Here is a 26,817-nt window from a genome sequence, read left to right as displayed (position 1 = left end):
ACTAGTAAGTCCACACACACTGTATCACGCTGAAGTTATAACTGAGAAAGTACATTTGTTTTCAAAACAGTGTTTTCAGCTTAAAAGAAGACTAGATGCTGGTTTTTGAATTTTTTACTTTATTTTTAATTAGCTTTCTATGTATTGACACATTGGGCCAGATTCTGTTACAGTCAAGCTATCATCAGTGCAGGAATCTGGGGTAGAGGAAAGGTGGGAAGAGATGTCTTTAAGCCATTTTCTGCACCTCCTGTATTCTGACACCAGCCTTTGGTATAAATTTGAGCTACCTCAGGGCTGTTGTAACGTAAATTTAGCTGAAACCGCCTCCTATATCAAAAGTAACTGGAGTGTAGACATACTCCCTCCTACTCCTACCATGCTGCTTATAGTGGGGGCTGGACAGTACCTCTCAATCGCAGCCCTGCAGAAAAAACTTTCCACCAAGGACACTGAAGACCTAGTAGAATTGGCGTCCTTAGCTTTCCTTCCTGAGAGGAAGGATTGGTCTTATGTTTAACACATTACAAGGACTAAGGATATCTGGATTCAATTCCTATCTCTGTTGCAGATTTTCTGTGTAATGTTTGGCAAGTCACCTAATCTTCACCTCAGTTAAACTGTGATGTGGGAGTAATGCTTCTTTACCTCCAAAGGATATTGTGAATATAAATTCATTAACATTTGTGACGTGCTCATCTACCAGGCCATGAGAGCAATAGAAGTACCTAGGTACATTTTCTCCAGTGAGGATATTGGAAAAACAGAAAGGCCCCCGGGAATTTTCTGTCTAGATCTAGCAAAGAGTCAAAAAGCTGCTTACCATCCATGAAGCTGTCTTGGAGATGACAAATCCACCGAAGACCTCTTTCTTGTCATTGTGCAGATCCTCCTCTTGTCCAGTTCCCATTTTTGCCTCCCTTTTCCATGTTTTTGTGTATCCCCACAAGAGGGAGTTCTTTGGGTTTCCTGTCACAGTACTCTTGGAAGGGGAGCCAGAGTATAAGGAGAGACTTCAACATGCAGGATGAGACCAATGTTCCTCATCAGACATATACAATAAAATAAGTGTTCTCTGTAAATAGTCATTCCCTGAAATCTCAACCATCTATACATAAGCCAGACTACTCATATTTTTCATTCCTACAGCAACTGTAAGATAGCCCTCCCTAATAATAATATCCAATACACAGAGCTTCTTATCCTTACCTCACAGGAGGATCATTATTTATTACCTTCATTTTACAATATGTTGTTCTTTTGCTATCTGTGATAACTATGCTGCCTCAGTATATACAGAATCTGCAGTATGATTGAATTAGTTACTGTAGAATCATAACTGCACATTCTTTCTTTCCTAATTTTTACGTGCATGAAACTTTCTAACCACAATATTGCATGAATGTAGTGTGGTGTGTTTCTCCTGTGGCTTACTATCCATTATTTTTCCAATCAGTTGGGGCAAGAGTTTGCTGTCTAAACCGTCACTCTACTTGGAGTAGTGTGTGTGTATACACACACACACCCTGGCAACTGCAAAATTTTTGAGGGAATAATCATTTGAAGAGACTAATATATACACAAATGATTATTCCCTCAAAAATTTTGCAGTTGCCAGGGTTTACAGTTTAGCACTCTAGCAATTGTCCATAAAACTCCAGTTTTGTTAAAAGGGACACCTTGTAAGTCACCCTTGTCTGAAAACTTTGAACCTAGTATTGCTACAAGTGACACCTAATAATAATAAAACTGAAAGAAATATAGTAAACTCCCTCTTTCCATTTTTCAGTTTTTGTGCATTTGATAGCACTTTGTGTATAGTTTTACCGATTGCCCTATAAAATTAGATTCTCCCTTGTTGAAAAGATCTTATAAAAATGAAAAGCGGAGTTGGAAAAATCCTTATACATTTTAAAAAAACAAAACACCTGACACAAATAAAATGTAGAGCATAGTATTTAAAGGGCGTGCTGTCAGAAACCAGACTTTTCCTTTTTTTAAAATCAATTTAACCCCACACCAACAAACCATTTAAAGTGTTTTCGTTAGGATTTCAGGGATGATAGTACAGATTACATTTTGTCTATGGATGAAAAAAATTGATCTCTAATTAGTTCCTGTGTGTATAAAGATTATTTTTAAGGTTAAAAGCTACAGCACAAGCTTAGAACTTCTGAAAAGAAAGAACTGTAGAGAATCTTAAAGTATTGAAATTTATACTTATGAGTCTAACATATATAATAACTTTTCTTTCCCTGCTTTCTGCTTCAGCCCTACATTTTACAGCTCTGGTGCTGCTATCGAACAGGAATAGCATTGGGACTGGTAACTGAACGTTTTGGTTTGCAGCACAAATGGTTTTGTTGATATAATTAGCACTAGAAATGAAACATCAAGAGAGACTACAAAAGCATATTGTACGCTTAGTGTTCTTTGGCTTGGTTATTGTGATTGTCACTGTCTGCTCCCAAAACCTTGCTTGTATTATCTTTTGTTTTTCATGCTTTTCTGAAGAATGAATACTTAACTTGTTTAGATACTTTCATTATTCGGCCGAAGTCCTAAAGCTCATGTTCTTCAGAACAAATTTAGTATGATTTACTTGTAACCTCTCTGGTCTTTAGACAGGATATGAATTGAAAGACAGAACCAGAAGAGTAACAAATTGGAGAAGACTGAGAGTAAGAATGGTGTCCTTTTTAAAAACCTGAGCAGTTGGAATGCTAATCTGTTACTGTACTGTAACAACTTTGACTATTCATGGTGAGGCTGGCTATTGTTTCCCATGCAATGGTAGATATTGAATTAGAAATACTATCTGACGTTTATAGAGATGAATGAGAATACTACATGATTTGTGTGCATTGGAACCATAGTAATTCACTCTGGAGCACTAATTCAACTTCAGAAAGAAGTTTATGGTGGCTTCCTTACTAAAAAAAGAACAGGAGGACTTGTGGCACCTTAGAGACTAACAAATTTATTAGAGCATAAGCTTTCGTGGACTACAGCTGTAGTCCACGAAAGCTTATGCTCTAATAAATTTGTTAGTCTCTAAGGTGCCACAAGTCCTCCTGTTCTTCTTTTTGCGGATACAGACTAACACGGCTGCTACTCTGAAACTTTTCCTTACTAAAGGTGCTTGAAGAGATTCTTCACACCACAGTAATCATGTCATCAGGTCTGCCAGCACACTCATGTAGGTATTTGGGGCAGTAGGTCACTGAAACAGAGCTATCATTACTGGTTTAGGAGTGGTAGCGGTAGGCTTTTTTCTCAAATGCTATGTCCATTAACACTTGTTATATTAGTGAAATTAGCTTTGATTCCTTCAACAAAGAAATATCATGATTATATCCATGACATAGGAGCTAGGTATGCATTTTCGCTGAGTGAAAAAAGGTGGGGGGTTGTTTGGGTAATGGAAAATACAACATAAGTGTTTTTTGTTTGTATGAAAAGTACTTTGGAAACTATCAGTCATGTGAAGGAACTACACTTACCAAATTTGCTTATTTCTTTTTTTGGCTGGGGCAGGGTAGGTAGCCTGCTTCATCACTGTTGGAGTCCTGAGACTTTCTCCACTTCTAATATCCCATGTTACTTCTAGGAAGACGGAAAAGGTTATACTCTTAAAAGAGAGAACTGTCTACAAGTATAAGCACTCCTTTCCCATAGGACTGAGATTAATTTCCATAGTATTTGAAGTCCTTCGCTGGTTGAAGAATAAATTGGGGCATTGCCACTAGGCCACCAGGTTTTATCTTAAAGGAACAGGAAATATGCTTGTGACTATGTAAAATTTACTCTTTTGACTTTTTTGTGTTTCTAAAATTCAAATTCCATAATATATACTCGTCCCTTGGGGGACTAGTTGAAGAAAGACCAATTCTTCTTCCCAGAACTGGTTTCAACTTACATAAGAATGAACTTTAATTTTCTCTCCCACAAGTGTTAAATGCTTCAACAGTGTCTCAATCAAACTCCCTGCAGTGGTGTCTGAAAATGGTTGGTCTCATATTTACTAGCACTTACCTAATATATTGGCACAAGTGAAACAGGAGGAGGGGATTTGATACAGGATTAATTGGCTACAGACAATGTTATTGTCTTAGTGTACAATAGGTGGTCAATGTCAATCTTTGCATTCTTAAGCAGTTCATATGCATGCTAAGTGGTTTGCATGTTCAGTAAAGCACCCATCTAAACAAAAATCTTGTCCCTTTCTTTGTAGGGGAAAATGTACAGGAAAGTGAAGAAAAACACTTACATAATTGTACAAACCACAGCATTTAATCATAACTATCTGCAGAATCTCACCAGAATATGCACAGTCAAATACCTCTGGCTCGAAGTGGACTTAAAAGTATTGAGGAAGAATATGAGACCTGCTATTGAAGTCAATGGGGGATTTTGATGCTTACTTCAATGGGACTAGGATCAAGCCCTTAATCAGACAGACTATATTTTAACCTGTGTGGTCACATCAGGCAGTGAGGACTGTTGCCCCACTTCACATATGTCCTATTTTGCATTAACATTAGATCTGGCACCGACCACTGTATGAAGAAAGTATACTGGGCTAGATGGACCATTGGTCTGATCCAGTATGGCCATTCCTATGCTCTGGGGGAAACGTCTAAATCTGAAATACTTTCTCAGAGCCAATGGTGATTACATGTAGGTGTGTTACATAATCAGTTGCTTGGTTCATCTCTCTCTTTTCCAATATATAATTGTTAACCTACATTAACATTTAGATGAGTTGTATTTCTTGTCAGATTAATTACATTGTTGTTCGTTCTGAAAAAGCCAAGGTTGGGGCCAGACAAATGTTTTATAAATGTACTTTTGAAACTACAGAATGTTGGGTTAATAGAAGGTTGTATTTCCTTCTCTCCGTATGTTTGAAGCTTGAGAGAACTTATTGAAGGGTGAGCAAAATGTACCAAGAGTGAATTCCAAGGTAAATGAAGGTTGCAAAGGGTCACATCGGCTTTTATGGGAAAGATTTTTAGTCTTTAGAGAGTCTTCTCTAATAACATATCAGTAAATAACCCAATAAGGTGTATGCGTTGTCCACAATATTCTGTTTTGTTAGGTTCCTCTGAAGTGCTTTTGTCTTCTCTAGTCTCAACTAACCTGAACAGTTTTGTCACCTGCAAATTTTGCCTCCTCACTAATCCCTTTTCTGATGATTAATAAAAAGATTATACACCAGTCCTAGCATAGAACTTGTTTCTTAGCCAGTTTCTGATCCATGACAGTACTTTGTATCTCACATCCTAACTCCATAATTTATTTAGACTTTCAAAAGGCCTTTGACAAATTACATCACAGGAGGGACTTTATAGCAGAGATTTATAAGGATGCTATTTGCATATTCTTGGGAGTGCCCATGAGTACAGCAGTGTGATCTTAACACCTAGGAGAAATATCTCAGGACTGCAGACCACCTTTCAGATGTCTAGTTATCCCTAAAACTGTGCCATTTAGTGTCCTGTATTCATTTTGCCAGTCATTACTTATATAAAATTTAGTTATTTGATGATGCTAACATAATTCTTGATACTTTCTTTGCCTCTAAAGCTTCTCTAGTGTAAAATAAGAGCTGGCCAAGGAACTGGTTGAAATTTCATAATAAACTCCTGAGAGAGAGCCTTGTTTTGTTATCTTCATAACTAGTGATGCTGCATTGGAATGCCACTAAGGTGGTGACAGTATCTCTCAGAGTCCAGGATTTAAGTAGGACTGCACCTGGTTGGAGACTGGGCCAACCATATAGATAACCCAGGACTCTGTGTTTCAAGTAATTGGTGCCTTACCCTGGCTGAATTCCTGATTAAATAAAGAAAAGAACTTGTTACTTTGTTTTGAGCCCTGTTCAACACTCTGAAAGGGCTAAGTACATCTGATTTTTGTATGTAGTATTGAAAGCTTTCTTGGTCCTCTTTGATTCAACCCAAGTTCTGTATCTTGTGAGCCTGGTGACTTCCTCAATATTTGAGTGGTACTTAAGGTTCAGCGTACATTTCATACCTCTGTTTCTTGCCTTTATTGTATAACAGGAGTAAGTTCCTCTAATCCATGAATTCATCTTCTTTCTGTAGAAGCCCAAGCTTCTCTCTGGTAGTCGCAGGACATGAACCACTTTTTTTTTTTTAATGGGTGGAACCATTAGGTGAACCTCAACTTATGACTACCACAAAGTGCCAGCATGAAAAGGCTCGGAAGCCTCAGGTAGTTACTTGTCCCACATAGCCTGGATGAAAGGAAATGGCACAACAATTGGCTGGACTAGAGAGGCATAAGTTATCCTTAACTTCAGAATGAATTGATTTAAATAGACAACGTGCGGTTCAAACCAAACCATGCTCTGCAGAAATCAAAGGCCTTTTACACTGGTCACACATCTTCAGTCTATCAGAGTAGACCATCTGAGTCTTTACTGTGTGCCTGGCTGGTTGAGCAGCTCTCTTTCTCCCATGGGTGCAAGAATGCTTTCAGAAAATGTTCAGGCAAATCCTGAAGTTTGTGGGAGATGTACTATAAAGTTACATTCTTGTTTTGAAGTTAACTCCTTGCTTGTCTTGTATTGGATAGTTTTTAAATTAATATCAAACATTACAGTCCACCAAATTAGAATCTGAAGCACAGGGAGAGCAGCAGTTGCTTCTTAAAGTCAGGGTGTTCTTGTCTATTATCTCCTCAGCAGATCACAACCATGCTTCTGGGATTTTTTTTACCAGTTATAGCCTATTCATGTTTGCGAAACTTTAAAATTGATTGACAGAATTCTCCTTAAATGGTATTGTTATAGCTTCTTTGTTTTTGCAGTACTGTAACTGAATAGACACTTTAATTCACAATAATTCTACTTTCTTTAAAAATACTTTTTCTCCATTGCAAAGGGTACTTGCATATGGAAAGCATCAGTTCGGCTTCAGTCTTTATTTAATCCTCCTCTGTTTCTTATTCTCAACTGGGAATCTTGAGACTGTTGGTGACAACAGTTAGTGGTTGTGGGAATTTAATCATATACAGCAGCATAATTTTACAGGGAGAATAAATCCCAAGAATTAGAAGATCTCTTAAAAACATATTCTCTTTTTATACGACTGTTAGTAATCCTAGAAGATTAGGGTTGGAAGAGACCTCAGGAAGTCATCCAGTCCAACCCCCTGCTCAAAGCAGGATCAAACCCAAGTAAATCTAATGAAGGATAAGGGAAGAGAAATGTAGAATGTTTGTTTTGTTTATGGAGAACCCAAAAGGTTGTTAAAGGTCTTCTGTAAATCTCTCAGGAAGATGGGTAAATCTTTAATCCAAAGAGTTTATAAAAATAACTAAGACTACCCAAAAAATGGGGGCGGATGGAGAGAGAAATGCCAATACAACACTATTCTAGAAGGAAACCCTCCTGAATAATTTGTTTGGCTATTTTTTCATAGTCTTCTGTATTGTATCAACTGTACTTTAAAATTAAATGAAGAAACTTTCAAATATTGAGAGAAATAGTTATGAAAGATAATGATGTGAAAAGTGGGTATATCCAGTCATCTCGTACTTTTATGTTCTGTCTGTTGTGTATCTCCTACTTTTGTCCTTCTGTTGTGTAAAGTTAAAATATTTTTTTCTTATCTTAATTATTCAAATACTCAAGTAATTGAAGGTAGGTAAGAGTACACCTTAAAGACTTTATAATATACCAAGATGTCCAGGCAAGAAGTCTTGAAGCAGGACAGTTATAGCTTGGGCTACAGAGAGAGGATCACAAATCTTCTTTGCTAATGGGATTTTGAAAATTCTTCTTCTTTTGGGTTTTTAATTAACATTCCAAATAAAAGAAGAGAGGAAAAATTGAGCCATGTATTGTCCACCTCACAAGCACATCTGATCCTGCAGTCCTTTTGTACACATAGCTCCCATTGAAGCCCATGGACATTTAGATGTATAGCAATTGCAGGATTGGACTCCTCTATTAAGAGAGTTTGATGGGCAGAGTGAGATCCAACACACAAAAGGGGAAGGAGAATTGAAGTTAGTAATATTGCATACTCAGTTGACATTCTGGATTTCTCAAAATAGTTTAGGATCCGGAAATAACCATTCCTCACATTTTTAAGCTTAGGGGTTCAGTGGGGAGAACTTAAGTGGGAGAAATGTGATCAGTGTCTCTGAATCTTACTACTTCAACTGTGTCTAAATGTAATACGTGGGGGGGAAAAATTAAACAGAACTCTAACCACAATTGTTAGTCTGTGATCACTTATGCTGCCTTACAAATCATTCTGGAAAATGAATCATAAACCTAAAAGGAGAAATGAGCTGCATGTCACACTGACCTCGACAAACGTGCCCCAGTCCTGTAGTCTTACCTATGCAAAATGTGAAGGCTTGGCTTAAATATAGCCTCCAGTTTTTGGGACGGTATTGTTTAAAAGCAATTTTGGTAAATAGGATGGAAATAATCTTAAACTTACCCCCCCTTCTTTTTTTTTTGAAAAACAAAGCACGTTGAAACTGTAAAAATGAGTGTAATTAGCACTTCAGACTATTGTATATGGTTTTCAGACTTCAGACCTGCAATAAATGTTTCACAGAGCAGGATCTCAGAAAATGAGTTCCTTATTTAAAAACTATTTTTAAAAAGATCAGATTATTAAAACAATTTTAATAGATTCCAAGGCCAGAATGGAGAATTGTGATCATCTACTCCAGGGGTGGGCAAACTATGGCCCACGGACCGGATCCAGCCCACGAGCCATTTTATGCCAGCCCGCGAGCTCCCGCTGGGGAGCAGGGTCGGAGGCTACTCCACGCGGTGCGGCCCTGCTCCGTCCGGGGCACAGAGTCGGGGGCTGCTCCACGCAGCATGGCCCCGCTCTGGCTAGGGCAAAGGGTTCGGGGGCGCACCATGCATCTGGGCCCTGCTCTGGCCAGGGCTCAGGGTTTGGGGCCGCACCACGCCTCTCGGCCCCGCTCAGGCCAGGGTGCAGGGTTGGGGGTGCACTATGCGGCTGGGCCCTGCTCTGGCACTCCAGCCGGGGCGCAGTGTCGAGGGCCGCTCCACGCAGCTCCCGGAAGCTGCAGCATGGCCCCGCGGCTCCTAAGCACTTCAATGGGAGCAACAGGGGTGGTGCCCACGGATGGGGCAGCATGCAGAGCCACCTGACCGCGCCTCCGAGTAGGAGCTGGAGAAGGGACATGCCACTGCTTCCGGGAGCCACTTGACGTAAGTGCCGCTCAGAGCCTGCACCCCTAAGCTTCTCCCTACGCCTCAACCCCCTACTCCAGCCCTAATTCCCCCTCCTGCTCTCCAAATCCCTCAATCTCAGCCCAGAGCACCCTCCTGCACCCCAAATCTCTCATCCCCAGCCAGGTACGGCTCTAACTTTTTTGCCGCCCCAAGCCAAAAAAGAGTGCCGTGCTGCTGAAACACGCCCCCCCCCAACTCCCCCGAGCACCACGCCATGCCGCCGAAACAAAAACAAACCCCGAGCGCCCCCCGCCACCCCAAGATTGGCCGTCCCTTACAAGGAGCCGTCCCAAGCACGTACTTGGTCGGCTAGTGCCTGGAGCCGGCCCTGTCCCCAGCCCCACCCCAGAGCCCGCACCCCCAACCAGAGGCCTCACCCCCTCCCTCACTCTAACCCCAATTTTGTGAGCATTCATGGCACGCCATACAATTTTAATTCCCCGATGTGGCCCTCAGGCCAAAAAGTTTGCCCACCCCTTATTTAGTGTGACCTCCTGTATAACACAGGCCATAGAACTTCCCCAAAATCATTCTTAGAGCATATCTCCTCGTCTTGATTTTAAAAATTGCTGGTGATAGACAGTCTACTGTGATCCTCGGTAAATTGTTCAAATGGCTCATTACCCTCACTGTTTAAAATTTTCACCTTTCCAGTCTGAATTTGTCTAGCTTCAACTTCCAGCCATTGGCTCATGTTATACATTTCTCTTCCACATTGAAGAGCCCTTTATCAAATATTTGTTTCCCATATAAAAACTTATAGACTGTAGTCAAGTCACTCCTTAACCTTTTCTTTGTTAAGCTAAATAGATTGAGCTGGTTATCCATCACAGCTCCCAAATCTTTTTCAGAGTCACTGTTTCCCAGGGTAGAGTCCCCCATCATGTAAGTATGGCCTCCATTCTTTGTACCTAGATATATACTTTTGCATTTAGTGGTATATAAATGCATATTGTTTGCTTGCTCTCAGCTTACCAAGTGATCCAGGTGGCTCTGCATCAGTGACCTGTCCTTTTCATTACGTACCGCTCCCCCAGTTTGAGTGTTGTATGCAAACTTTATTAGTGATTTAATATGATATCGTTCTAAGTTTTTTTAAATCAAAATGTCATGTGATACCAAGTCAAATGCCTTACAGAAGTGTTAGTATATGACATCAATATTATTACCTGTATGAATCAAACTTTATCTCATTTAAAAATCAGGTTTCTATAAACCCATGTTGATTGATATTAATTATATTACCTTCCCTTTAATTCTTTATTAATAGAATCTTGTATCAGTCACTCCATTATCTTGCCCAGGATCAGTGTCAGGCTGACAGGACTATAATTACCCAGATCATCCTGTTTATCCTTTTAAATGTTGGCAAAACATTAGATTTCTTCCAGTCTTCTGGAACTTCCCCAGAGTTCCAAGACTTATTGAAAAATAACATTAGTGGTCCAGCGAGCTCTCAGCCAGCTCTTTTAAAAATGCTTGGGTGCAAATTATCTGGACCTGTTGATTTAAAAATGTCTAACTTTAGTAGATGATGTTTAACATCCTCATGAGATACTAGTGGAATGAGATAACACTGCTCTACAGCCAAAATGCTTCTGAAATAAATATAGTCAAACTTTACTAATTCTGGGTCACTGAGAATGAAAATGATGCTTAAAATTGTTGATTGGCTCTAGTTTTCAAGATATGCTATTGGGTCAGTATATACGACCCTTGACTTGGGAATGGCGGAGGATAAGTGAGTTATAAAGGGAAGGATCTCAATTTAAACCAGAAATGACTAAAATACATCTTTGACTGGATCTATGAATAAATCTGACTGGGTTTGGACAGTACTTGCTTTTTAGGCAAAACAATGAATGATGCAATCTGAAGCTGGTATTGCGTCATACATGACATGAATTGCATCATATTATTCCTAGAAGTCATGGTTAATGCAATCATAACGAAGCTTACATCACTCTGCTGAACAAATTGCCCTATATCAGCTCTAGAAATCATACAGTGTCGTGTTCTCTTATTTGTCAGTGTTTGATTTTGCAAAGGGACACATTTCTGTTTAGCCAAAGTGAGCAGAGATGCCTCGTACTTGTGTGAACAGTGCAGATAACTTCTGCTATGTTTGTGGTGAAGTGACTTTTGCATCACAAAAGCGCAGTATAACCACTATGGTTAAGAAAGTCTATCACTTTTATTTTGGCTGCAAAATTGGAGCTCAGGACAAGAGGTGGGCCCCACACATATGCTGCAACACTTGTGCAACAAATCTTCGCCAGTGGTTGAACAGGAAAAGGAAATCTATGCCTTTTGCAGTGCTAATGATTTGGAGAGAGCCAACAGATCATACCAGCAATTGTTACTTCTGCATGGTGCCTCCAGTTGGGAAAGGTGTGTCAAAGAAGAAAAAGTGGACTGTGCATTATCCAAACATTCCATCAGCTATACGCCCAGTACCCCACGGAGAAGGACTGCCGGTTCCTGATGCACCAGAACCATTCTCACTTGAGTCAGACAAGGAAGAGGATGAAACTTCTGGTCCTGAACCATCAATGTCACAGTTCCCACATTTTCTCCCATCCTCCTCCTCTGAACCACACCTCATAACACAAGGTGAACTGAATGACTTTGTCAGGGATTTGGAACTACCCAAGAGTAAGGCAGAGCTATTGGGCTCCAGACATCAGCAGTGGAATCTCCTGGCAGGTGATGTTAGGGTTTCCGTGTTCCGTGACCATCAAAAAGATTTTGTACCATTCTTCTTCATGGAAGGTGATCTTGTAGCCTGCAACAACATTGATGGTGTGCTGGCAGCCCTCAACATCGTTCACGATCCAGATGAGTGGAGACTGTTCATTGATTCATCGAAGACGAGTCTTAAAGCTGTTTTACTGCATAATGGCAGTGTTTTGCCATCAATTCCAGTTGGTCATGCAGTCCATATGAAGGAAACCTATGACAACATGAAACAACTTTTTGAGGTGCATAAACTATGACCAACATCAGTGGCAGCTTTGTGGTGATTTGAAAGTTGTTGCTCTCTTGCTTGGTCTGCAGACTGGATACACAAAGTACTGCTGTTTTCTCTGCGAATGGGATAGTCGTGCAAGAGATTCCCACTACATCAAGAAAGATTGGCCACTCCGACAGTCATTGGAGCCTGGGCGGAAAAGTGTTCAGCATCCACCACTTGTTGAATCAAGGAAGATTTTGTTACCACCCTTACACATCAAGCTGGGTCTGATGAAGAACTTTGTCAAGGCCTTTGACAAAACACAAGCAGCTTTCAAGTACCTCCGTGGAAAATTTCCAAGGTTAAGTGAAGCTAAGATAAAGGAAGGTGTCTTTGTTGGTCCTTAGATTCGTGAACTTCTTCGAGATGATGCATTTGACCATGCACTGCGTGGCAAGGAAAAGACTGCATGGAAAGCCTTCCAGTTAGTGGCAATAAATTTTCTCGGAAACAACAAGGCAGACAACTACAGGTTGTTGGTAGAAAACCTCCTCAAGGCATACAAAAGCCTTGGTTGCAACATGTCACTAAAGTTACATTTTTTGCACTCTAATCTAGATTTTTTTCCACCGAACTGTGGAGTAGTGAGCGACGAGCACGGCGAGCCATTTCACCAGGACATTGCAACAATGGAGAAACGCTATCAGGGCAAATGGAGCCAATCAATGCTTGCAGACTATTGCTGGACAGTGACAAGAGATGCTCCATTTAATGAATACAAGAGACAAGCTAAGAAGCGCGGAGTAGACACTGAATAGGACTAAACTATGTACATAATAATTTTTTGCCTTTTGTTTCATAATAAATTTTATTTATATAACCCTTTTGCTGATTTTTAAAGTGTTACATAAACAGGATAGGTGAAATATTATCATGTAAAGCAACCATAAACACATGAAAAGACCTAGGTTTACAATTTATGATTAAAACTCTGTCTACACAATATACATAGACATAAAGTGTAAAAACTTAAATATCTTAGAAACAGTAGCCAATCGGTTGTTTTAATTGTCATATTTTAATTCAGCACATCAAAATACATAATAAATAGCACATTTTATCTCTGAAGCAGACGACTTCTCAAAAATTGTAGACCAGTGTAATTGTTACCCTAAATTATACTGAAAATACCACAGTGGCTGAAATGTCATATTGGTTAAGATATATTTTAAGAGTGGAAAAAATAATGGACTTGTCTGGAAAAATTATTTTTATTCCTTTCACGGTATTGTTTGTAGAGTTCTGCTCTTTTGTTTATCATCTTTGCTACTACTGGAACCATCCAATGTGCTTGAGTGTCTGATATCAGAACAACTACAGTTTCTCTACTGTCTTATCCATCTATTTTTCTTTTCATGATGGACTGTGTAGTATACTAGTTAGAGGAGAAGAATATAGGTTAGGAGACCTAGATTCTGTTTAAAGTTCTACCACTGTCACTTCAAGTTCACTGGGCAAGACACTTCACTTTTCTGTGCCTTGGTTTCTTAATCTGTAAATTGAAATACTAATACCTATCCTCTTCTTGTAAAGCATTTTGCAATCCTTGGATGTAAGGTTTCAGATGTAGAACAGCATTCCAGATTCTGACTTTGATCACTATGTACTGAAGGTCTTTAAAAACAATCCAGACTGAGCAGGCATAGCAGTAATTATACTCAATTTAACGCAGGGACAGATGGTCTAAAGTATACAGCACTGGACTGGGGCTTGGGAGACGTGGTTTCAATTCATGGGTGAGCCACAGACTTTCTGTGTGACCTTGGGCAAGTACCATAAACTGCCTCAGTTTCTCAACTGTAAAATGGAGCAAATACTGCCCCAATCAACAGGTTTGTTGTGAGGGTAAAATTCATTAATAATTGTGAGGTGCTCAGATATTGTGGTGATGAGAGCTTTGTAAGCAGTTGCAGAAGAGCAGCACTAAGCAAAATTTTATCCTGGCATAAATTCCAGGCGCTCTCACAGTTCTCCAGAATGTCAGTGTTTATGATACCGGTAGGTATGCTGGTATATTTTTATTAAAGCACACTTTGCAAATCTGTCTCTACTTTACCAGATGACTCAGTCTTCCAACTGCCTCTTTTGTTGTATTCACAGATCCCTTTATTTGGGTGCTTCTGATAGATGACTCTTCAATTTGACTTTCAAAGCTGGTGTGTCACGAAGAATTTTTTTTAATGTTTACCTTAGACAAGAAGGAAAAAAGCTTCTACATTAAACACATAATTCATAGCAGTTACGATCAAACAGTTTCTGTATGTGCTGCTGAAATCCACCTGCTAAACATTGGTTAGAAAAAAGTTATGAAAGCTCTATAAATCTGATAAAAATAAAATCTTAAAAAAAAAAATACCTGAACAAAACCAGCCAAACAGCCCCCTACATATATATTATTTTTATATATAATACAATGTTGGACTTCAGAGAATGTCTTAAATGGTGAATTCCTCCTCCATTTTTTGCTTACTAACATGTCGAGCTATCAAACAGATTCAACTCTTAAATAACTATTAGGCAATCGGAGTCTTTGAATGTAGTTGGTGACACAAATTAAAAAACAAAACACCCCTCCCCCCCTTTTTCATGTATGCTTCTTCAAATGGTTAAATTACAAATAGAAATTTGGTATGCTTTGGTATTCTAGTGTTCTGATAACGGGACAGCCAGCTGGAGTGTGTGTGCTTTTATTTTCTAATCTTTTTACACTCCCCATGCCCATGCCATGACCATGACTTGAAGAGATGTTTTCTATGGTAAGCTGCCCTGAACAAAGAGTTCCAGGTAGATCCAGCGTACTGATCACCTGTGGGGTACCTAAGAAATTATACCAATCTTATGATGATCCCATGATTGTTCTTGCTAACAACTTGTGATTCAGCAATGGCCTGTCATTTATTTGCTTCTCTTGGGTACAATGTAACTGAGTACTCACTAGAAAACCTTAAATCCTACTGTCATGTTCTTCAGTGGAAACAATGTACAGCCACCTAATACTTTTTTTTGCTGTACCTACATGTTAAGTCATGTGGATATTGATAAATTAGTGTCTAACTTTAGTTTAAAAAAATAGCAAAGTATCTTTTTTTGGTAAGTCTCATCTTCGTGTGTGCTAAGAATGTTTCATTTTATTTTCATGGAGTCTATTCCAGGATTCATCTCTTTCCTTTTTCCCTTTCTTTTTTTCTTTAATGAAGCCTGTATTGTGTGTTGCCTAGACCAGTCGGAGAAGTGGCTGCTCTGACCTTGGAGAACTTATTACTGAAGAGGACTCAGTGTGCTGTAGGCTTGTTAAAATTTGCAATACAAAACGTAATTGTAAATCTATGGAATTACAAATTAGGTTTTTGGTTTACAACTGCAAGAATAACAGTTCCACTCTGAGGCCTTAGTTGGATTTCTATTGAAATTTTGTTTGTGAAGGACAAACTTTCTGTTTAGCTATTCTACTCGCTAAATGTTCTTAGACCGCAATTTTCAAATTTGGTACTTAAAGTTGGGCAATTAAATCCATACTTCACTGATTTCCAGTCAGGCCACTTTTATTTATGTGATTAACTTCAGGCCAGTTTTAGGTGCCACTATGATCCACAAAACCTCAGCTGCCACTGAACCCTGTAGATACCTACACTTGCTCAACACCTGCATTTCTGCTGTAAAAGTTCCCTAGGCACCTGGGTTTCTGTCCCTGGACATGCACACTGTTGCTTCACTGTAGGCTTCTGGACTTGTATCTCCTGCCTAAGCCCCACCATGATCCACAAACTGGTGAAGATAGGTGGAGGAGTGCCTATCTTGCCTGCGGGGCTCAATCCAGTAGGTGTGCTCTGTGCAATGGCTCTGAGCATGCCTACCAGACCAGGCCCCATTCAAAATGTGTCTGGAGGAGGCAATGGTAGTGCCCACCTTCTACCTTTTAGCCCAGTGGTTAGAGCACTTCCCTGGGATGTGGGAGACCCAGGATTAATTTGTCCTTCTGCCTGCTTGGATGAGAGGATATGAACAGAGATTTCCTACCTCTTAGGAGAATGCTGTAAGCACTGGGCTATTCTGATGTGGGGCTCCCTCAATCTCTCCTGTTGAAGCTGTTCCACTGTGGATAAATAATTAAAGAATCATTGGGCCAGAGAGAGAGAGAGTGAGAATAAATTCATAGTCTGGTGATTAGAGCTCCAATGGCTGAGTCTAATGCCTAAATCCCTTTGTGGATCTGGACCCAAGTTTGAAAATGTGGGCTTAGTGATTAATTTGAAATATGTTTTATTCCAGTACTAGGACTTAAAAGTTGTTCATAATAACTTGCTTGACTGAGCAAATTACTATAATTCATTGCTTTTACTTGCTTTAGTAAAATGTCAGTTGTGTTTTTATTTTATTTTAGTTGACTTGTTGCAAAAGCCATTGTTTTAATGAGTGCATGGACTCCGAAAGCAGGGATTCTCCCTTATTAGTATGTTTGGCAATTTGGTGCATATGGGTGGGTATTCTCCAGTTTAGGATTTGGAGGTAGTTACAGTTGACTTCCAGTAGATGGCATTGGGAATTGCCCATTGACTAACTTCCAGATCTTGCTATTACTGGCCTTGTTACTGACTTCCTCTCCTATATCTCCGGGAGATGTAAGTAGCTAGTTGTTTTATTAGTACAGCAAACCATGTAAATCATTTGTAATTTTCTAAAATCTGGTCTCCAGGAAGCTGAGCCTTTTTTTTTTTTCCTTTTGAGCATTTATAACCGTGAATTCGCATAATAGAATGGGACTTTTCACCAGATTTCACTGTCTCCTTGCTATAAAAGGGTACTTTTTGGACATCTCACAGACCACTTTATTTGGCTGTGATGCCACAGTGCTGAGCTCTTCTTTTCTCTGCTGAGTAGTTTTCCAAAACAGAGTCAGAGACATCAGGAGACTTGGCCCAATGCAAAACAGCGCCTCTGCCCTTCAGCATGCTTGGTGTAGCTATCCTGACGCACCTCAGAACCAAGAAAGAGATTAGTAGAGTGGTTAGGTCGTATATCGCTTGTCTAGAAAGATACCTCCAGAGGGGAGATGTGTGTATGGGTTCTCAGTCTGGGGTTTGTGACCACTCTGTTCTTCCCATATTAGGAAGTGGAAGAGTGATTCGAGCTACATCCTCCCGAGATGGGAAGGGGTTCCTGGTATGGAAAAAACTGAGAACTTCTTCTCTAGTGAGCAGGGCCCTGGACTGGGAGTTAGAAGTAGGTTGTGCCTCTGACTCTGTCATTGACCTCCCATGTGACCTGGATGACATACTTCCCTTTTCTGTGCCTATGTTTTCTTCTGCCATCCTTTGTCTTGTGTATTTATGTTGTAAGTTCTCTGGGACCAGGGGTGGGACTGTCTCTCACTATGTGAATGTACAGAGCCAAGAACAGTAGGGCCCCAATCTTGGTTGGGCTCTCTAAGTGCTCCTGCAATGCAAATAATAGTGGAGCCACTCATGTAGATGACAACCGGGGCTCAAGCAGAGTCACGACAGCTACTGGATGTGAATTTCACGAGCATTTAAGGTAAGTGATCCATTGTCTGGCTATCAAGAATTCCCAGATTTTCAGTCATCTGCTATATCTGGAGAGACAGTTGTTTATATCTTTTGTTGTCTCCTATCACTCCTGGTGACCATGGGTTAGTAACAAGGACCGTAATGGACATGCATAGCCCTTTCCAATCTGGATTCCTGAGTCTGTCTGACTCTGATATTAACATCAGGCCAGGCTGGCTAGAAGACAGTTGATATTACACAACGAGCCCAGGAAAAAGTCCCAGAAAAGAGCCTTATCTCTGCCTCCTGATAAGTTTGAGACCAGGTCACAGAACAGTTGAGGCACTTGGCATTCAAAGTGAGCAGATTTCTCCCCAGACCTTAGAGATAGAACAGGGAATGCAATGCGTTGGATGTGTTTGATAGAAATGGATAAGGGAGGATGGCAATGGGGACAACAAATAAAAGCAAGCCTTTTCTTGCTAAACTACAATGAATTGGCTGAGCTGGCAATCCATAAGTGAAGTTTATGGAGTGTGAAGAACGTCACCGTTTGCTGGATAGCCTCTGTCCTAAAGAGCCAAAGATAGATGTGTTCCTGTCAGTTCACCTCAGGAAGGTGCAGAAATAATTCTCTGGAATGAGGGATCACAAGTTTCTGGCAGCAGAAGCATTGTACGAGACATGGCCAGCTGACTTACATTTGCCACCAACTCATTGCTACCAAAGGTCATATGAAAACTATATGCTCTCTTTCTTACAACAGGGATCAGTTTGCCATCTGAGCCTGTTCTTCAGGAGGCTAGCCTCCTGGTTGGTCCAAAGGAAATATAGGGAAGTCAGAAATATTACCAGCATCAGGGAGTGTGGGACTACCATCTACCTAAATACAGTAAATAGAGAATACTTGAAGATACAGCTTGGATTTATCATTGGCATACAGAACCAGATAGAATCATTGGAACCCTCCAGTCTGCTGAATTTTGCAAGGGATTTTGTTAGTAAGTTATTGTGATGTACATTAGTGGCTCATTAATAGATGGATCCTGTAACCAAGTGTTCATGTTCAGTCATCTGTATAGTGCTAGGATCCTAAAGCAGACCATGTTGCTAACCTACTGGAGAGGAGAGGTCCAGTGAAGAACCGAAATCTGGTGTATGTGTTTCAACTTTTTCATGATTCAAACTGATGTACTCTATGCCCCTAGACCAGGGGTTCTCAAAGTGGGGGTTGGGACCTCTCAGAGGGTTGCGAGGTTATTACATGGGGGGGGGGTTGCCTCCACCCCAAACCCCGCTTTGCCTCCAGCATTTATAATGGTGTTAAATTAAAAACACTTGTTTATATATTTATAAGGGGGGTTGCACTCAGAGACTTGCTATTTGAAAGGGGTCACCAGTACAAAAGTTTGAGAACCACTGCCCTAGACTCTGTATTTATTAGGTTGCATTTCAGGGAAATCATCTGTGAAATAAAAGCCATGTCCCTCTTGTTTAGTGAGAGCTTGCTGCTTGACCAAGACCAATAATACCACCCTTAGTCAGGGAATTCTACCAGCCTTTATGGCCAACTGGACTGTGATCAAGAAGCCTTTTTAATGTTTTGGTCTCTAATTGCTGCTTGCTTACTAATCTCTTCTTCAGGGGCAAGTTTATTGAGAACGCTGGGGTGAGCAGACTTTTGCTCTCTCCCACTATTTTTAACCACTTCCACTTCGACCTGATTATAGCAATGAGACATTGCTGGTTGCATTGATGAATGATGGCCGTGGCAAGACATCCTCCCCCCGCCCAAGATTCTGTTCAAATTATCAGCGATTTCTGACACGTGTAACATGAAATGCTGCTGGCTCGCCAACAAGATCTTGCATCAGTGGATGGAGATGTACTAAAGCTGACTTCATTCATTCCCTTCTGATGGATCCCAAAGGGTGGACAGATTCTTCTCTTTCCCAAGCAGTCTCCTCTTTGGAGTCTTGCAGGGCTCAGCCCTGTTGCCTCTTAGTCAACGTTTATGTAAGACTAGAAGTTAGATTGTGAAATGCCCTGGGCTATACTGCCAAAAACATGCTGACTGTACACAGCTCTTCTTCCTTTTCTCATCTAGCACAGACAGTGCTGTATTCCAAGTGTCTGAAGGAAATCCAAGTCAGGATGGAAGGAAGTTGTCTTAAGTGTATTCGGGTTGAGATGAAGCTAATTTTGCTAGGGAGATGAAAACATGCTGAGCAATTGGCAGGCGTTATGACCACACCCTTAAGGGTGTCTGTTGGATTCATTGCTGCTCTGGATACCTGCTCCTGAGGGAATTCTGTGCCAAAAAATTATACACACGATATTTTAAAATTCTTCAAATTTTATTTGTCAATAAATAAATGTGGCTCCAGCATGGCAGTGGGGAGCACAGGGAACAGGCTGCATTGAGATGGGAGATCACCCTGAAGACCCACCTCAAAGGGACTCGGCAGTGAGGCTGTACTTGACCCTGACACAGTGCAAGGGTTGGGCCTGCCCCAGAAACACCCTGGGGCCCTGCCTCTCTGCACTGGGTGCACCAGGTCTGGGTGGGCAGGCTCAGGCCAGCAGGATTCAAGTGTGGGGGGATCCAGGTGTGGAGTGAGAGATTTCTGTGTGGTCTGGGTGTGGGCGGCTCAATGAGAGATCTGGATGCTCATGGGGGGAGAAGGGGTTCCGGGTGCAGGGCCCATGGGACTCTGGAGGGGATCCAGGTGAAGGTGGTTAGGGCTCAGTGCGGGGGGGGGGGTGGAGGAAAGGAGAGAGGGTCTGAGTGTGGGGAGATGGGTCTCGGCGGGGGGAGGGGGGATCTGGCTGTGTGTGGGGGGGATCAGTGGGGCTTTATAGGGTGGGGGATCCAGGTGCAGTTGGTTGGGGATCAGTGGGGTGGGATCTTGGTGTGGGGGGCTCATCAGAGGGGTCCAGGTGTAGGGGGGTAGGGCTTGTCAGGGTGAAGGTTCGATGGGCCTGCTTAATGGGGGTGCCCCAGCTGCTGGCGAGGGGATGCTGCATGCTGGGCTCCTGCTTCCCCCTGTGATTCCCCTATCCCCTTTTCTTCTCCATCCTCCCTCCCCCGGATTACTCCCAGCCCCACCACAGGCACTCACTGTTGCACAGAAAAAAGGAAGGCTACCAGCACGGAGAAGGGGAGCATGGCTGGCACTAGGACCCAGGAGGCAGCATTCAGCTGCAGAGTCAGCAGAGCCCAGACAGCCTCCTTCAGCTGGGCAGCTCTGCGCTTCCAGAAATGAGTGGGGGAGTGTCACGTAACTCTGTGTGACCCCCCATGCCTCATCTCTGTTTGGAGGGGGCAATCCCCCCCACCCCCGTGCCTGCAGGGAAGCACAGGAATTCTGGGGGGGCGGGGCTGTTTTCTGCAGGCACTCAGTCATGCAGAATCCCCTCAGGAGTAGATATCCTGATAGCAGTTGTGGCCAGAAATGCCTTTCATTTTCTTGCTATTTGAAAACTGCCCTTTCTCTCGAACGCAGATTTAGCCACATTAATTTGCTTATTTTCCACCTCCAGACTGGGTTACCACAACATGCCCTAACTGGGTTTGACTGCAGAGTTCACATAGAAACTGCAATGGCTAATAACAAGGTGAACAACTTCCTAAATGGATCAAACAGGAGGTGGAGAGAGCACGTTATAGTGCTACATGGTGCAGTTTGCTGACTTCTATTTTATGTTTAGGGCGCTGCATTTTCAGTTTTAATTCTTTTTTTTTTTTCTGGGAATTTATCAGTGTTTATTACCACCACAACAAAAACAGGTGAAAATCGGTGCAAAAAAAGATTAATTTTTTGGGGTAAATATTGGGCTTCATTTTGGGAAATAGACTGGGGGGGGAAAGTATTCAGTAGATTTATGCTTTGAATTGTGTTCATCAATGTGGTTTGCTGCAGAACAAAAACAGCACTCAAAACACGCCACCTCTGAGTTTAAGAAAACAATATATCTTTAATCCCCAAATAAAACTTTTCATTTGAATAAACAGTTTACTGTTGTAGACTTAGAACTATTAGCCTATAAATATTTACATTTAATAATTGGCCACACCATTTGCAGTGCATACACTCAACTTCATCTTTTTCTCCTGTTTTTTTTAAACTTTTGAATACTTCCTTGTGTTCTGAAATGTATTCTGATACAGATTTTCATTTTCTTTCCATTTTAGTGTATCAAATCTTTAAACTGTTATCTGCTAACAGTTGAAATGTGTATGTGGAGGGCGTCAGATTTATCAGTAGATTCAGATGCGCACGCACTTCAGAGCTTGCATGCCTGCCTGTTTGTTAATTGTGTGTATCTTCTAGGCTAATACATAGCCTTACTTCAACGGGCAGCTTTGCATATATACACACAGACTAATGTATTGTCGTAATACCTATATCTCATGCAATGTATTCCTAATAAAACAAGTTACTTTTTATATATTTGAATGATACAAAAGTAGGGTGAAAATGAGAAAAAACTGAATAATACTTTTTGTAAAACCCGGGAATTTTTCAGTAAAAATTGGTTTAAACTGAAAACGAAGGGGCTTACCTATGTCAAATCCTTTGTGCTCCTGGTCCTGATCTATAAAGAAGCTAGTCCCCAGTTATCTCAGAAATGGTCTTTTTTTCTGTGCCCCATCTTGACAGTTAGTCAGTGGGAACACTGTAATTGGTGGTGTTCAAGGTCAAAGGAGGTACAGAATGACCTTGTAACTATTTTGGCAGACCAACTTTTAAGTGATTTAACTCAAGACAGCAGCTGTACTCTCTTGGATCATCACATAAGCACCCATCAGTTTTCTCCTGCCCTTCTGCTTATTCCTGCATTGTCCTTCCTGATGCTGTATGTTGCATAACTTCCTCTTCACCCAAGTCTACTTATTTCCACAATCTCTCCAACAATGACCCTGACTACCACCACATTAACCAAATAAAGAAGTAGACTCCCAATGTTATGCATCTCTATTTAATTATTCTTCCCTATGATTTATGTTTTCATCTGAGCCTGCATTATCATGTCATATAAAATTTAAGATAATCTGGTCATGGTTAATGCTTTTGTTTCCTTGTAAAGTGCCACACACACCTACAGCGCTAAATGGAAACTTGGGTAATAGATGAATGGTGGCAGGTGGAGGAAAACCTTTCCAGGGGAATTTCTGACAGAAGCAAACTGGGTATTAGTAATCTCACAGGCTGTCTGTTCAGTTGGGGAGCAGTTCTGAAGTCTCACTTGGTGCAAGTCTAAATCCGAAGTTAAGCAAAACTACCCGTTTCATTGTTACATCAGTATTTATGACAGGTTTCATCAGTATTTATGTTACGGCCCTTCAAAAATGCTGTGTTGCTATTATAGACCATGAAAACTCAATCTTAAGACTTCCAAAAGTGAGGTTCTACTTTGAAAAGTGACTTTGATCTTGTCTACATGGGGGCTTTAATATGCACTGAATTGTAGCGCACTGGCTAGTCTGCAGTAGATAAACTCTCATGGTAGCATACATACAGACAGCTGTTTCCTGTTTCAATCTGTATAATTGTGTACACACAACAGGGACTTTGTGTGAAGTAAGTGTGTGGCATTCTGGGTGGGTATTCCACTGTCCTTTGCTTTGCAGCTGGGCTTGTGTATTCTGAGACTTTTCTCGTGACCCATTGTGGGATATGCACTGGAAGCCAATGGTATTCTGAGACTTGGGGGGTCAAACTCTGAAACTCCAATGATTCCACTCCTGCTGTCTAATGTGAATATGCAGAAACTGTTGGTGGGGCGGTGTTCTTTGAGTTCTCTGCACTGGGTGGCTTTGGTTTTGGATTTCAGCCACCATGCAACTAAGCACTTCCTGCAACAGTGGCTGTGCCAGAAGGAGGAGGAGGAGGATATAGAGCAAGTGCTCCTGCACAAACTTTTCTTGGAGCAGCTTCGCACAGTGCAGTGCCATTTCTGGGCTTGGGAAAGAAGCAATGACTGGGAAAGGATTGTTCTGTAGACCTGGCGTGGTTTCCAGTAGTGACACCAGAATTTTAGGCTGACAAAAGCAACTTTCCTACAGATCAGTGCTGAGCCCATCCCAAAGCTGTAGAGGCAGCATAGCAACATACGAGTTCCTATCACCGTTCAGAAACAAGTCATCATCACCATCTGGAGGCCACTTCCGCCTCACTGGTCAGTAGCTAGTTAATTTGGCATGGATGGATTGACTGACCGGGGCCATTGGTGATACAGGTGTATGCTGTTATGAAAAAGTTACGGATGCAGCTTGTCATAAAGCTTGGCAGGAGGTTACTGATTATGTTGCACAAATGGGGTTCCCAAATTGTTTTGGGGCAGTTGATGGGACCCATGTGCCCCCTGCACTCAAGGCCTCAGAGTTTATAAACAGGATGGGATTTTTCTCCATGGTGCATCATGGCCTGATTGGCAGGGTAACCTGCATAAATACAGAGGGGTCTGAAAGCATCCATGATGCTAGGATCTTTTGATATTCATAGCTGCTTGCCTTAATGAATGATGGAAGATTTGCTCCAGGATCACTATGGACGTGAATGGTGTTGAGATCACTCCGGTCAATCTGGGAGACCCATTCTATCTGCTTCCCTGGCTGTCGAAGCCGTCTACAGGGCACTTGGATAGACGAAAGGAGCTGTTTAACTGTCGCCTGAGCAGTTGTAGGATGACAGTGGAGTGTGCATTTGGCAGGTTGAAGTGTAGATGGTGCTGTCTCATGACAAGGTTATAGGCTGCAAAGCACTACCTGCCTCAAATTATAGCTGCATGCTACTGGAGGTTTGGTTTTGATCCCTGACCTTCCTATGAAGGTTTCTGAGCTCTTCACTCTTGATGCAGCACTGCATAGCATCCCAGCTGTGACCCTCACAGCCATCTACTTAGCAATGGATGTGAATGCATCTTTCAGTGCTTGTTGGTAAGCGCTACCTGCACACTTGCATCTCCTGAGATGATGAGGAGATGAAGGATCTCTACTTGGCTCCAAGCAGATGCATGCGGTATGGTGTAATGCTGCTATATTAATACTACTTTAATGCCAAAGTATTCAAATTCAGGAGCAAATTGACCAGTCCTGGCTGCATGCCAGCATTTAAACGGGATGCTACATCCAGTCAGCTTGACCCTGGTACAGTGGAGAGCACACAGGTAAACAGACGGATTGGTCATGATGGCACGTAAAGCAGTGTGGAATGGCAGATGGAGGCCTGTCAAAATAGTGTGAAAGAGCATTGTGTACACATGAATGCTAGTCAGCACTAACTCAGTACATAGCGAACTCACTACACCTTGAGACTCTGTACAGGCTGTACAGAGTTACTGTGCTTTAAGGATTTGCATCATGTAAGCAGAGCATTTCAATGTGCACGACTGCCCTATGTAAAAATGCCCCTACTTTATTTGACAGATTTTGCTTCCTTTGTGTATTCAGAGTTACATTTGTTCATTTTAGTGACTGTTTGTTACTTCCTCGTGTACTCCTGTTACCTGTATTGGCTAAACATCACTATGAGAAAACGAGTAGGATTCTATTCTGAATTGTATATCATCAACAGAACTGTTAAATACGTAAGTAAGTTTCAACTGCATGATAAACTCTGACCTCAGTTACTCATGTGTGACAACTGTAGTCATAAACCCAAGAGCAATATTGGACCTGAAGTCTCTGTAGTGCTGGTAGAGACATTTGTCAGAACACAGCTTGACTTTCAGATGTCACCTGGAGTTTGCAGGGTTGACATTTAAAAAAAAAAAAAAAAAACAAATCACATTTTTACTTGTAAACTGACCAAATTTGATATTGTAGTTCAATGACTCATAAGCAGAATCCCAGAATGAAAAGAGACTTCAAAAGTGACAGAATAGAACTGAACTTCAATGGAATTTAGCAACATGTCATTTATAAGGTGCTGAGAAAACAGAAATTAATCACTTTTTAATGTAAATAATTATCATTAGCACTTGATACTTTATAGTAGCCCAGGGAAGTACCTTGATAATTTTAGGTTGTATTTGACGGTTCAGGTTTTATACCAGATGTGGGCAAACTACGGCCTGCGGGCCACATCCAGCCCGCAGGACTGTCCTGCCCGGCCCCTGAGCTCCTGGCCAGGAGTCCCCGGCCCCTCCCCCCGCAGCCATGCGGGCCCGCTGCTCCTGCTGGGCAGTGTGGGGAGTGCAGTTGGCTCTGGACGGGTGTCATGGCTGCGAGCTCCTGCTACTGGTAAGGGGGTGGGGAACGGAGGGTCCTGGGGTGCAGTCAGGGAGGAGGGGGTGGTTGGATGGGGCGGAGGGTGTCAGGGGATGGGAACAGGGAGGGTTGGGAGTGGGAGTCCCGGGTGGTCTGTCAGGGGGCAGGGATATGGGTAGGAGTCAGGAGTGCAGTCAGGGGATAGAGAGCAGGGGGGGGTTGGATAAGGGGGTGGGATCTTGGGGGACAGTTAGGGGCGGGGGACCCCGGGAGGGGGTGGTGAGGGGGATTAGGAGCAGAGGGATAGGGGGCACGAGTCCCAGCGGGGGCGCTGTCAGGGGGCGAGGGTGTGGATAGGGGTCGGGGCAGTCAGGGGACAGGAACAGGGGGTTAGATAGGGGGCGGGGGCCCTGGGAGGGGACAAGGAGCGGGGTGGGGTTGGGTGGGTTGGGGATTCTGAGGGGGGCAGTCAGTGGCCGGGAAGTGGGAGGAGGCGGATAGGGGGCGGGGGCCAGGCTGTTTGGGGAGGCACAGCCTTCCCTACCCAGCCCTCCATACAGTTGCACATCCCCAATGTGGCCCTTGGGCCAAAACGTTTGCCCAACCCTGTTTTACACCTAACTCTGAGTATCTAAACGTGACTAGTTTGATTTTTTGTTTGTTTGTTTATAAATAGTCTTAAGTGGTGTGATTTCAGTATAGAAGCTTGAATGTCTTAAAAATCACACTATTTTTTTATTGAGATGTTTGTCTTAATTACTGTAATTTCAACTGGAAAAGGCAAGTAAACAAACTTGTCCTCTCCTGTGATAGAACTACCAAGGAC

General features: G+C 42.0%; 1 protein-coding gene across 8 annotated transcripts in view; it reads left to right on the top strand.

Annotated features, from left to right (window-relative positions):
* FAF1 (Fas associated factor 1) overlaps positions 1–26,817 on the top strand; it is a 327,508-nt gene that overhangs the window by 9,115 nt on the left and 291,576 nt on the right. The window contains exon 1 of one of the 8 annotated variants that reach the window (XM_065553821.1): positions 17,043–17,492. The exons of 5 other annotated variants lie outside the window; for them this stretch is intronic. In XM_065553821.1, the coding sequence (XP_065409893.1) occupies positions 17,220–17,492 (273 nt within the window). In that variant the 5' untranslated portion in view covers positions 17,043–17,219. Of the gene's footprint in view, positions 1–17,042; positions 17,493–26,817 lie in introns of those variants that run through there. 2 more of the 8 variants (XM_042844999.2, XM_042844998.2) reach the window with 2 other exon arrangements.

The sequence above is a fragment of the Chrysemys picta genome, chromosome 8 (genome assembly GCF_011386835.1).
Source record: "Chrysemys picta bellii isolate R12L10 chromosome 8, ASM1138683v2, whole genome shotgun sequence".
Classification (NCBI taxonomy): domain Eukaryota; kingdom Metazoa; phylum Chordata; order Testudines; family Emydidae; genus Chrysemys; species Chrysemys picta.
This window is presented reverse-complemented; position numbering and strand designations above follow the sequence as displayed.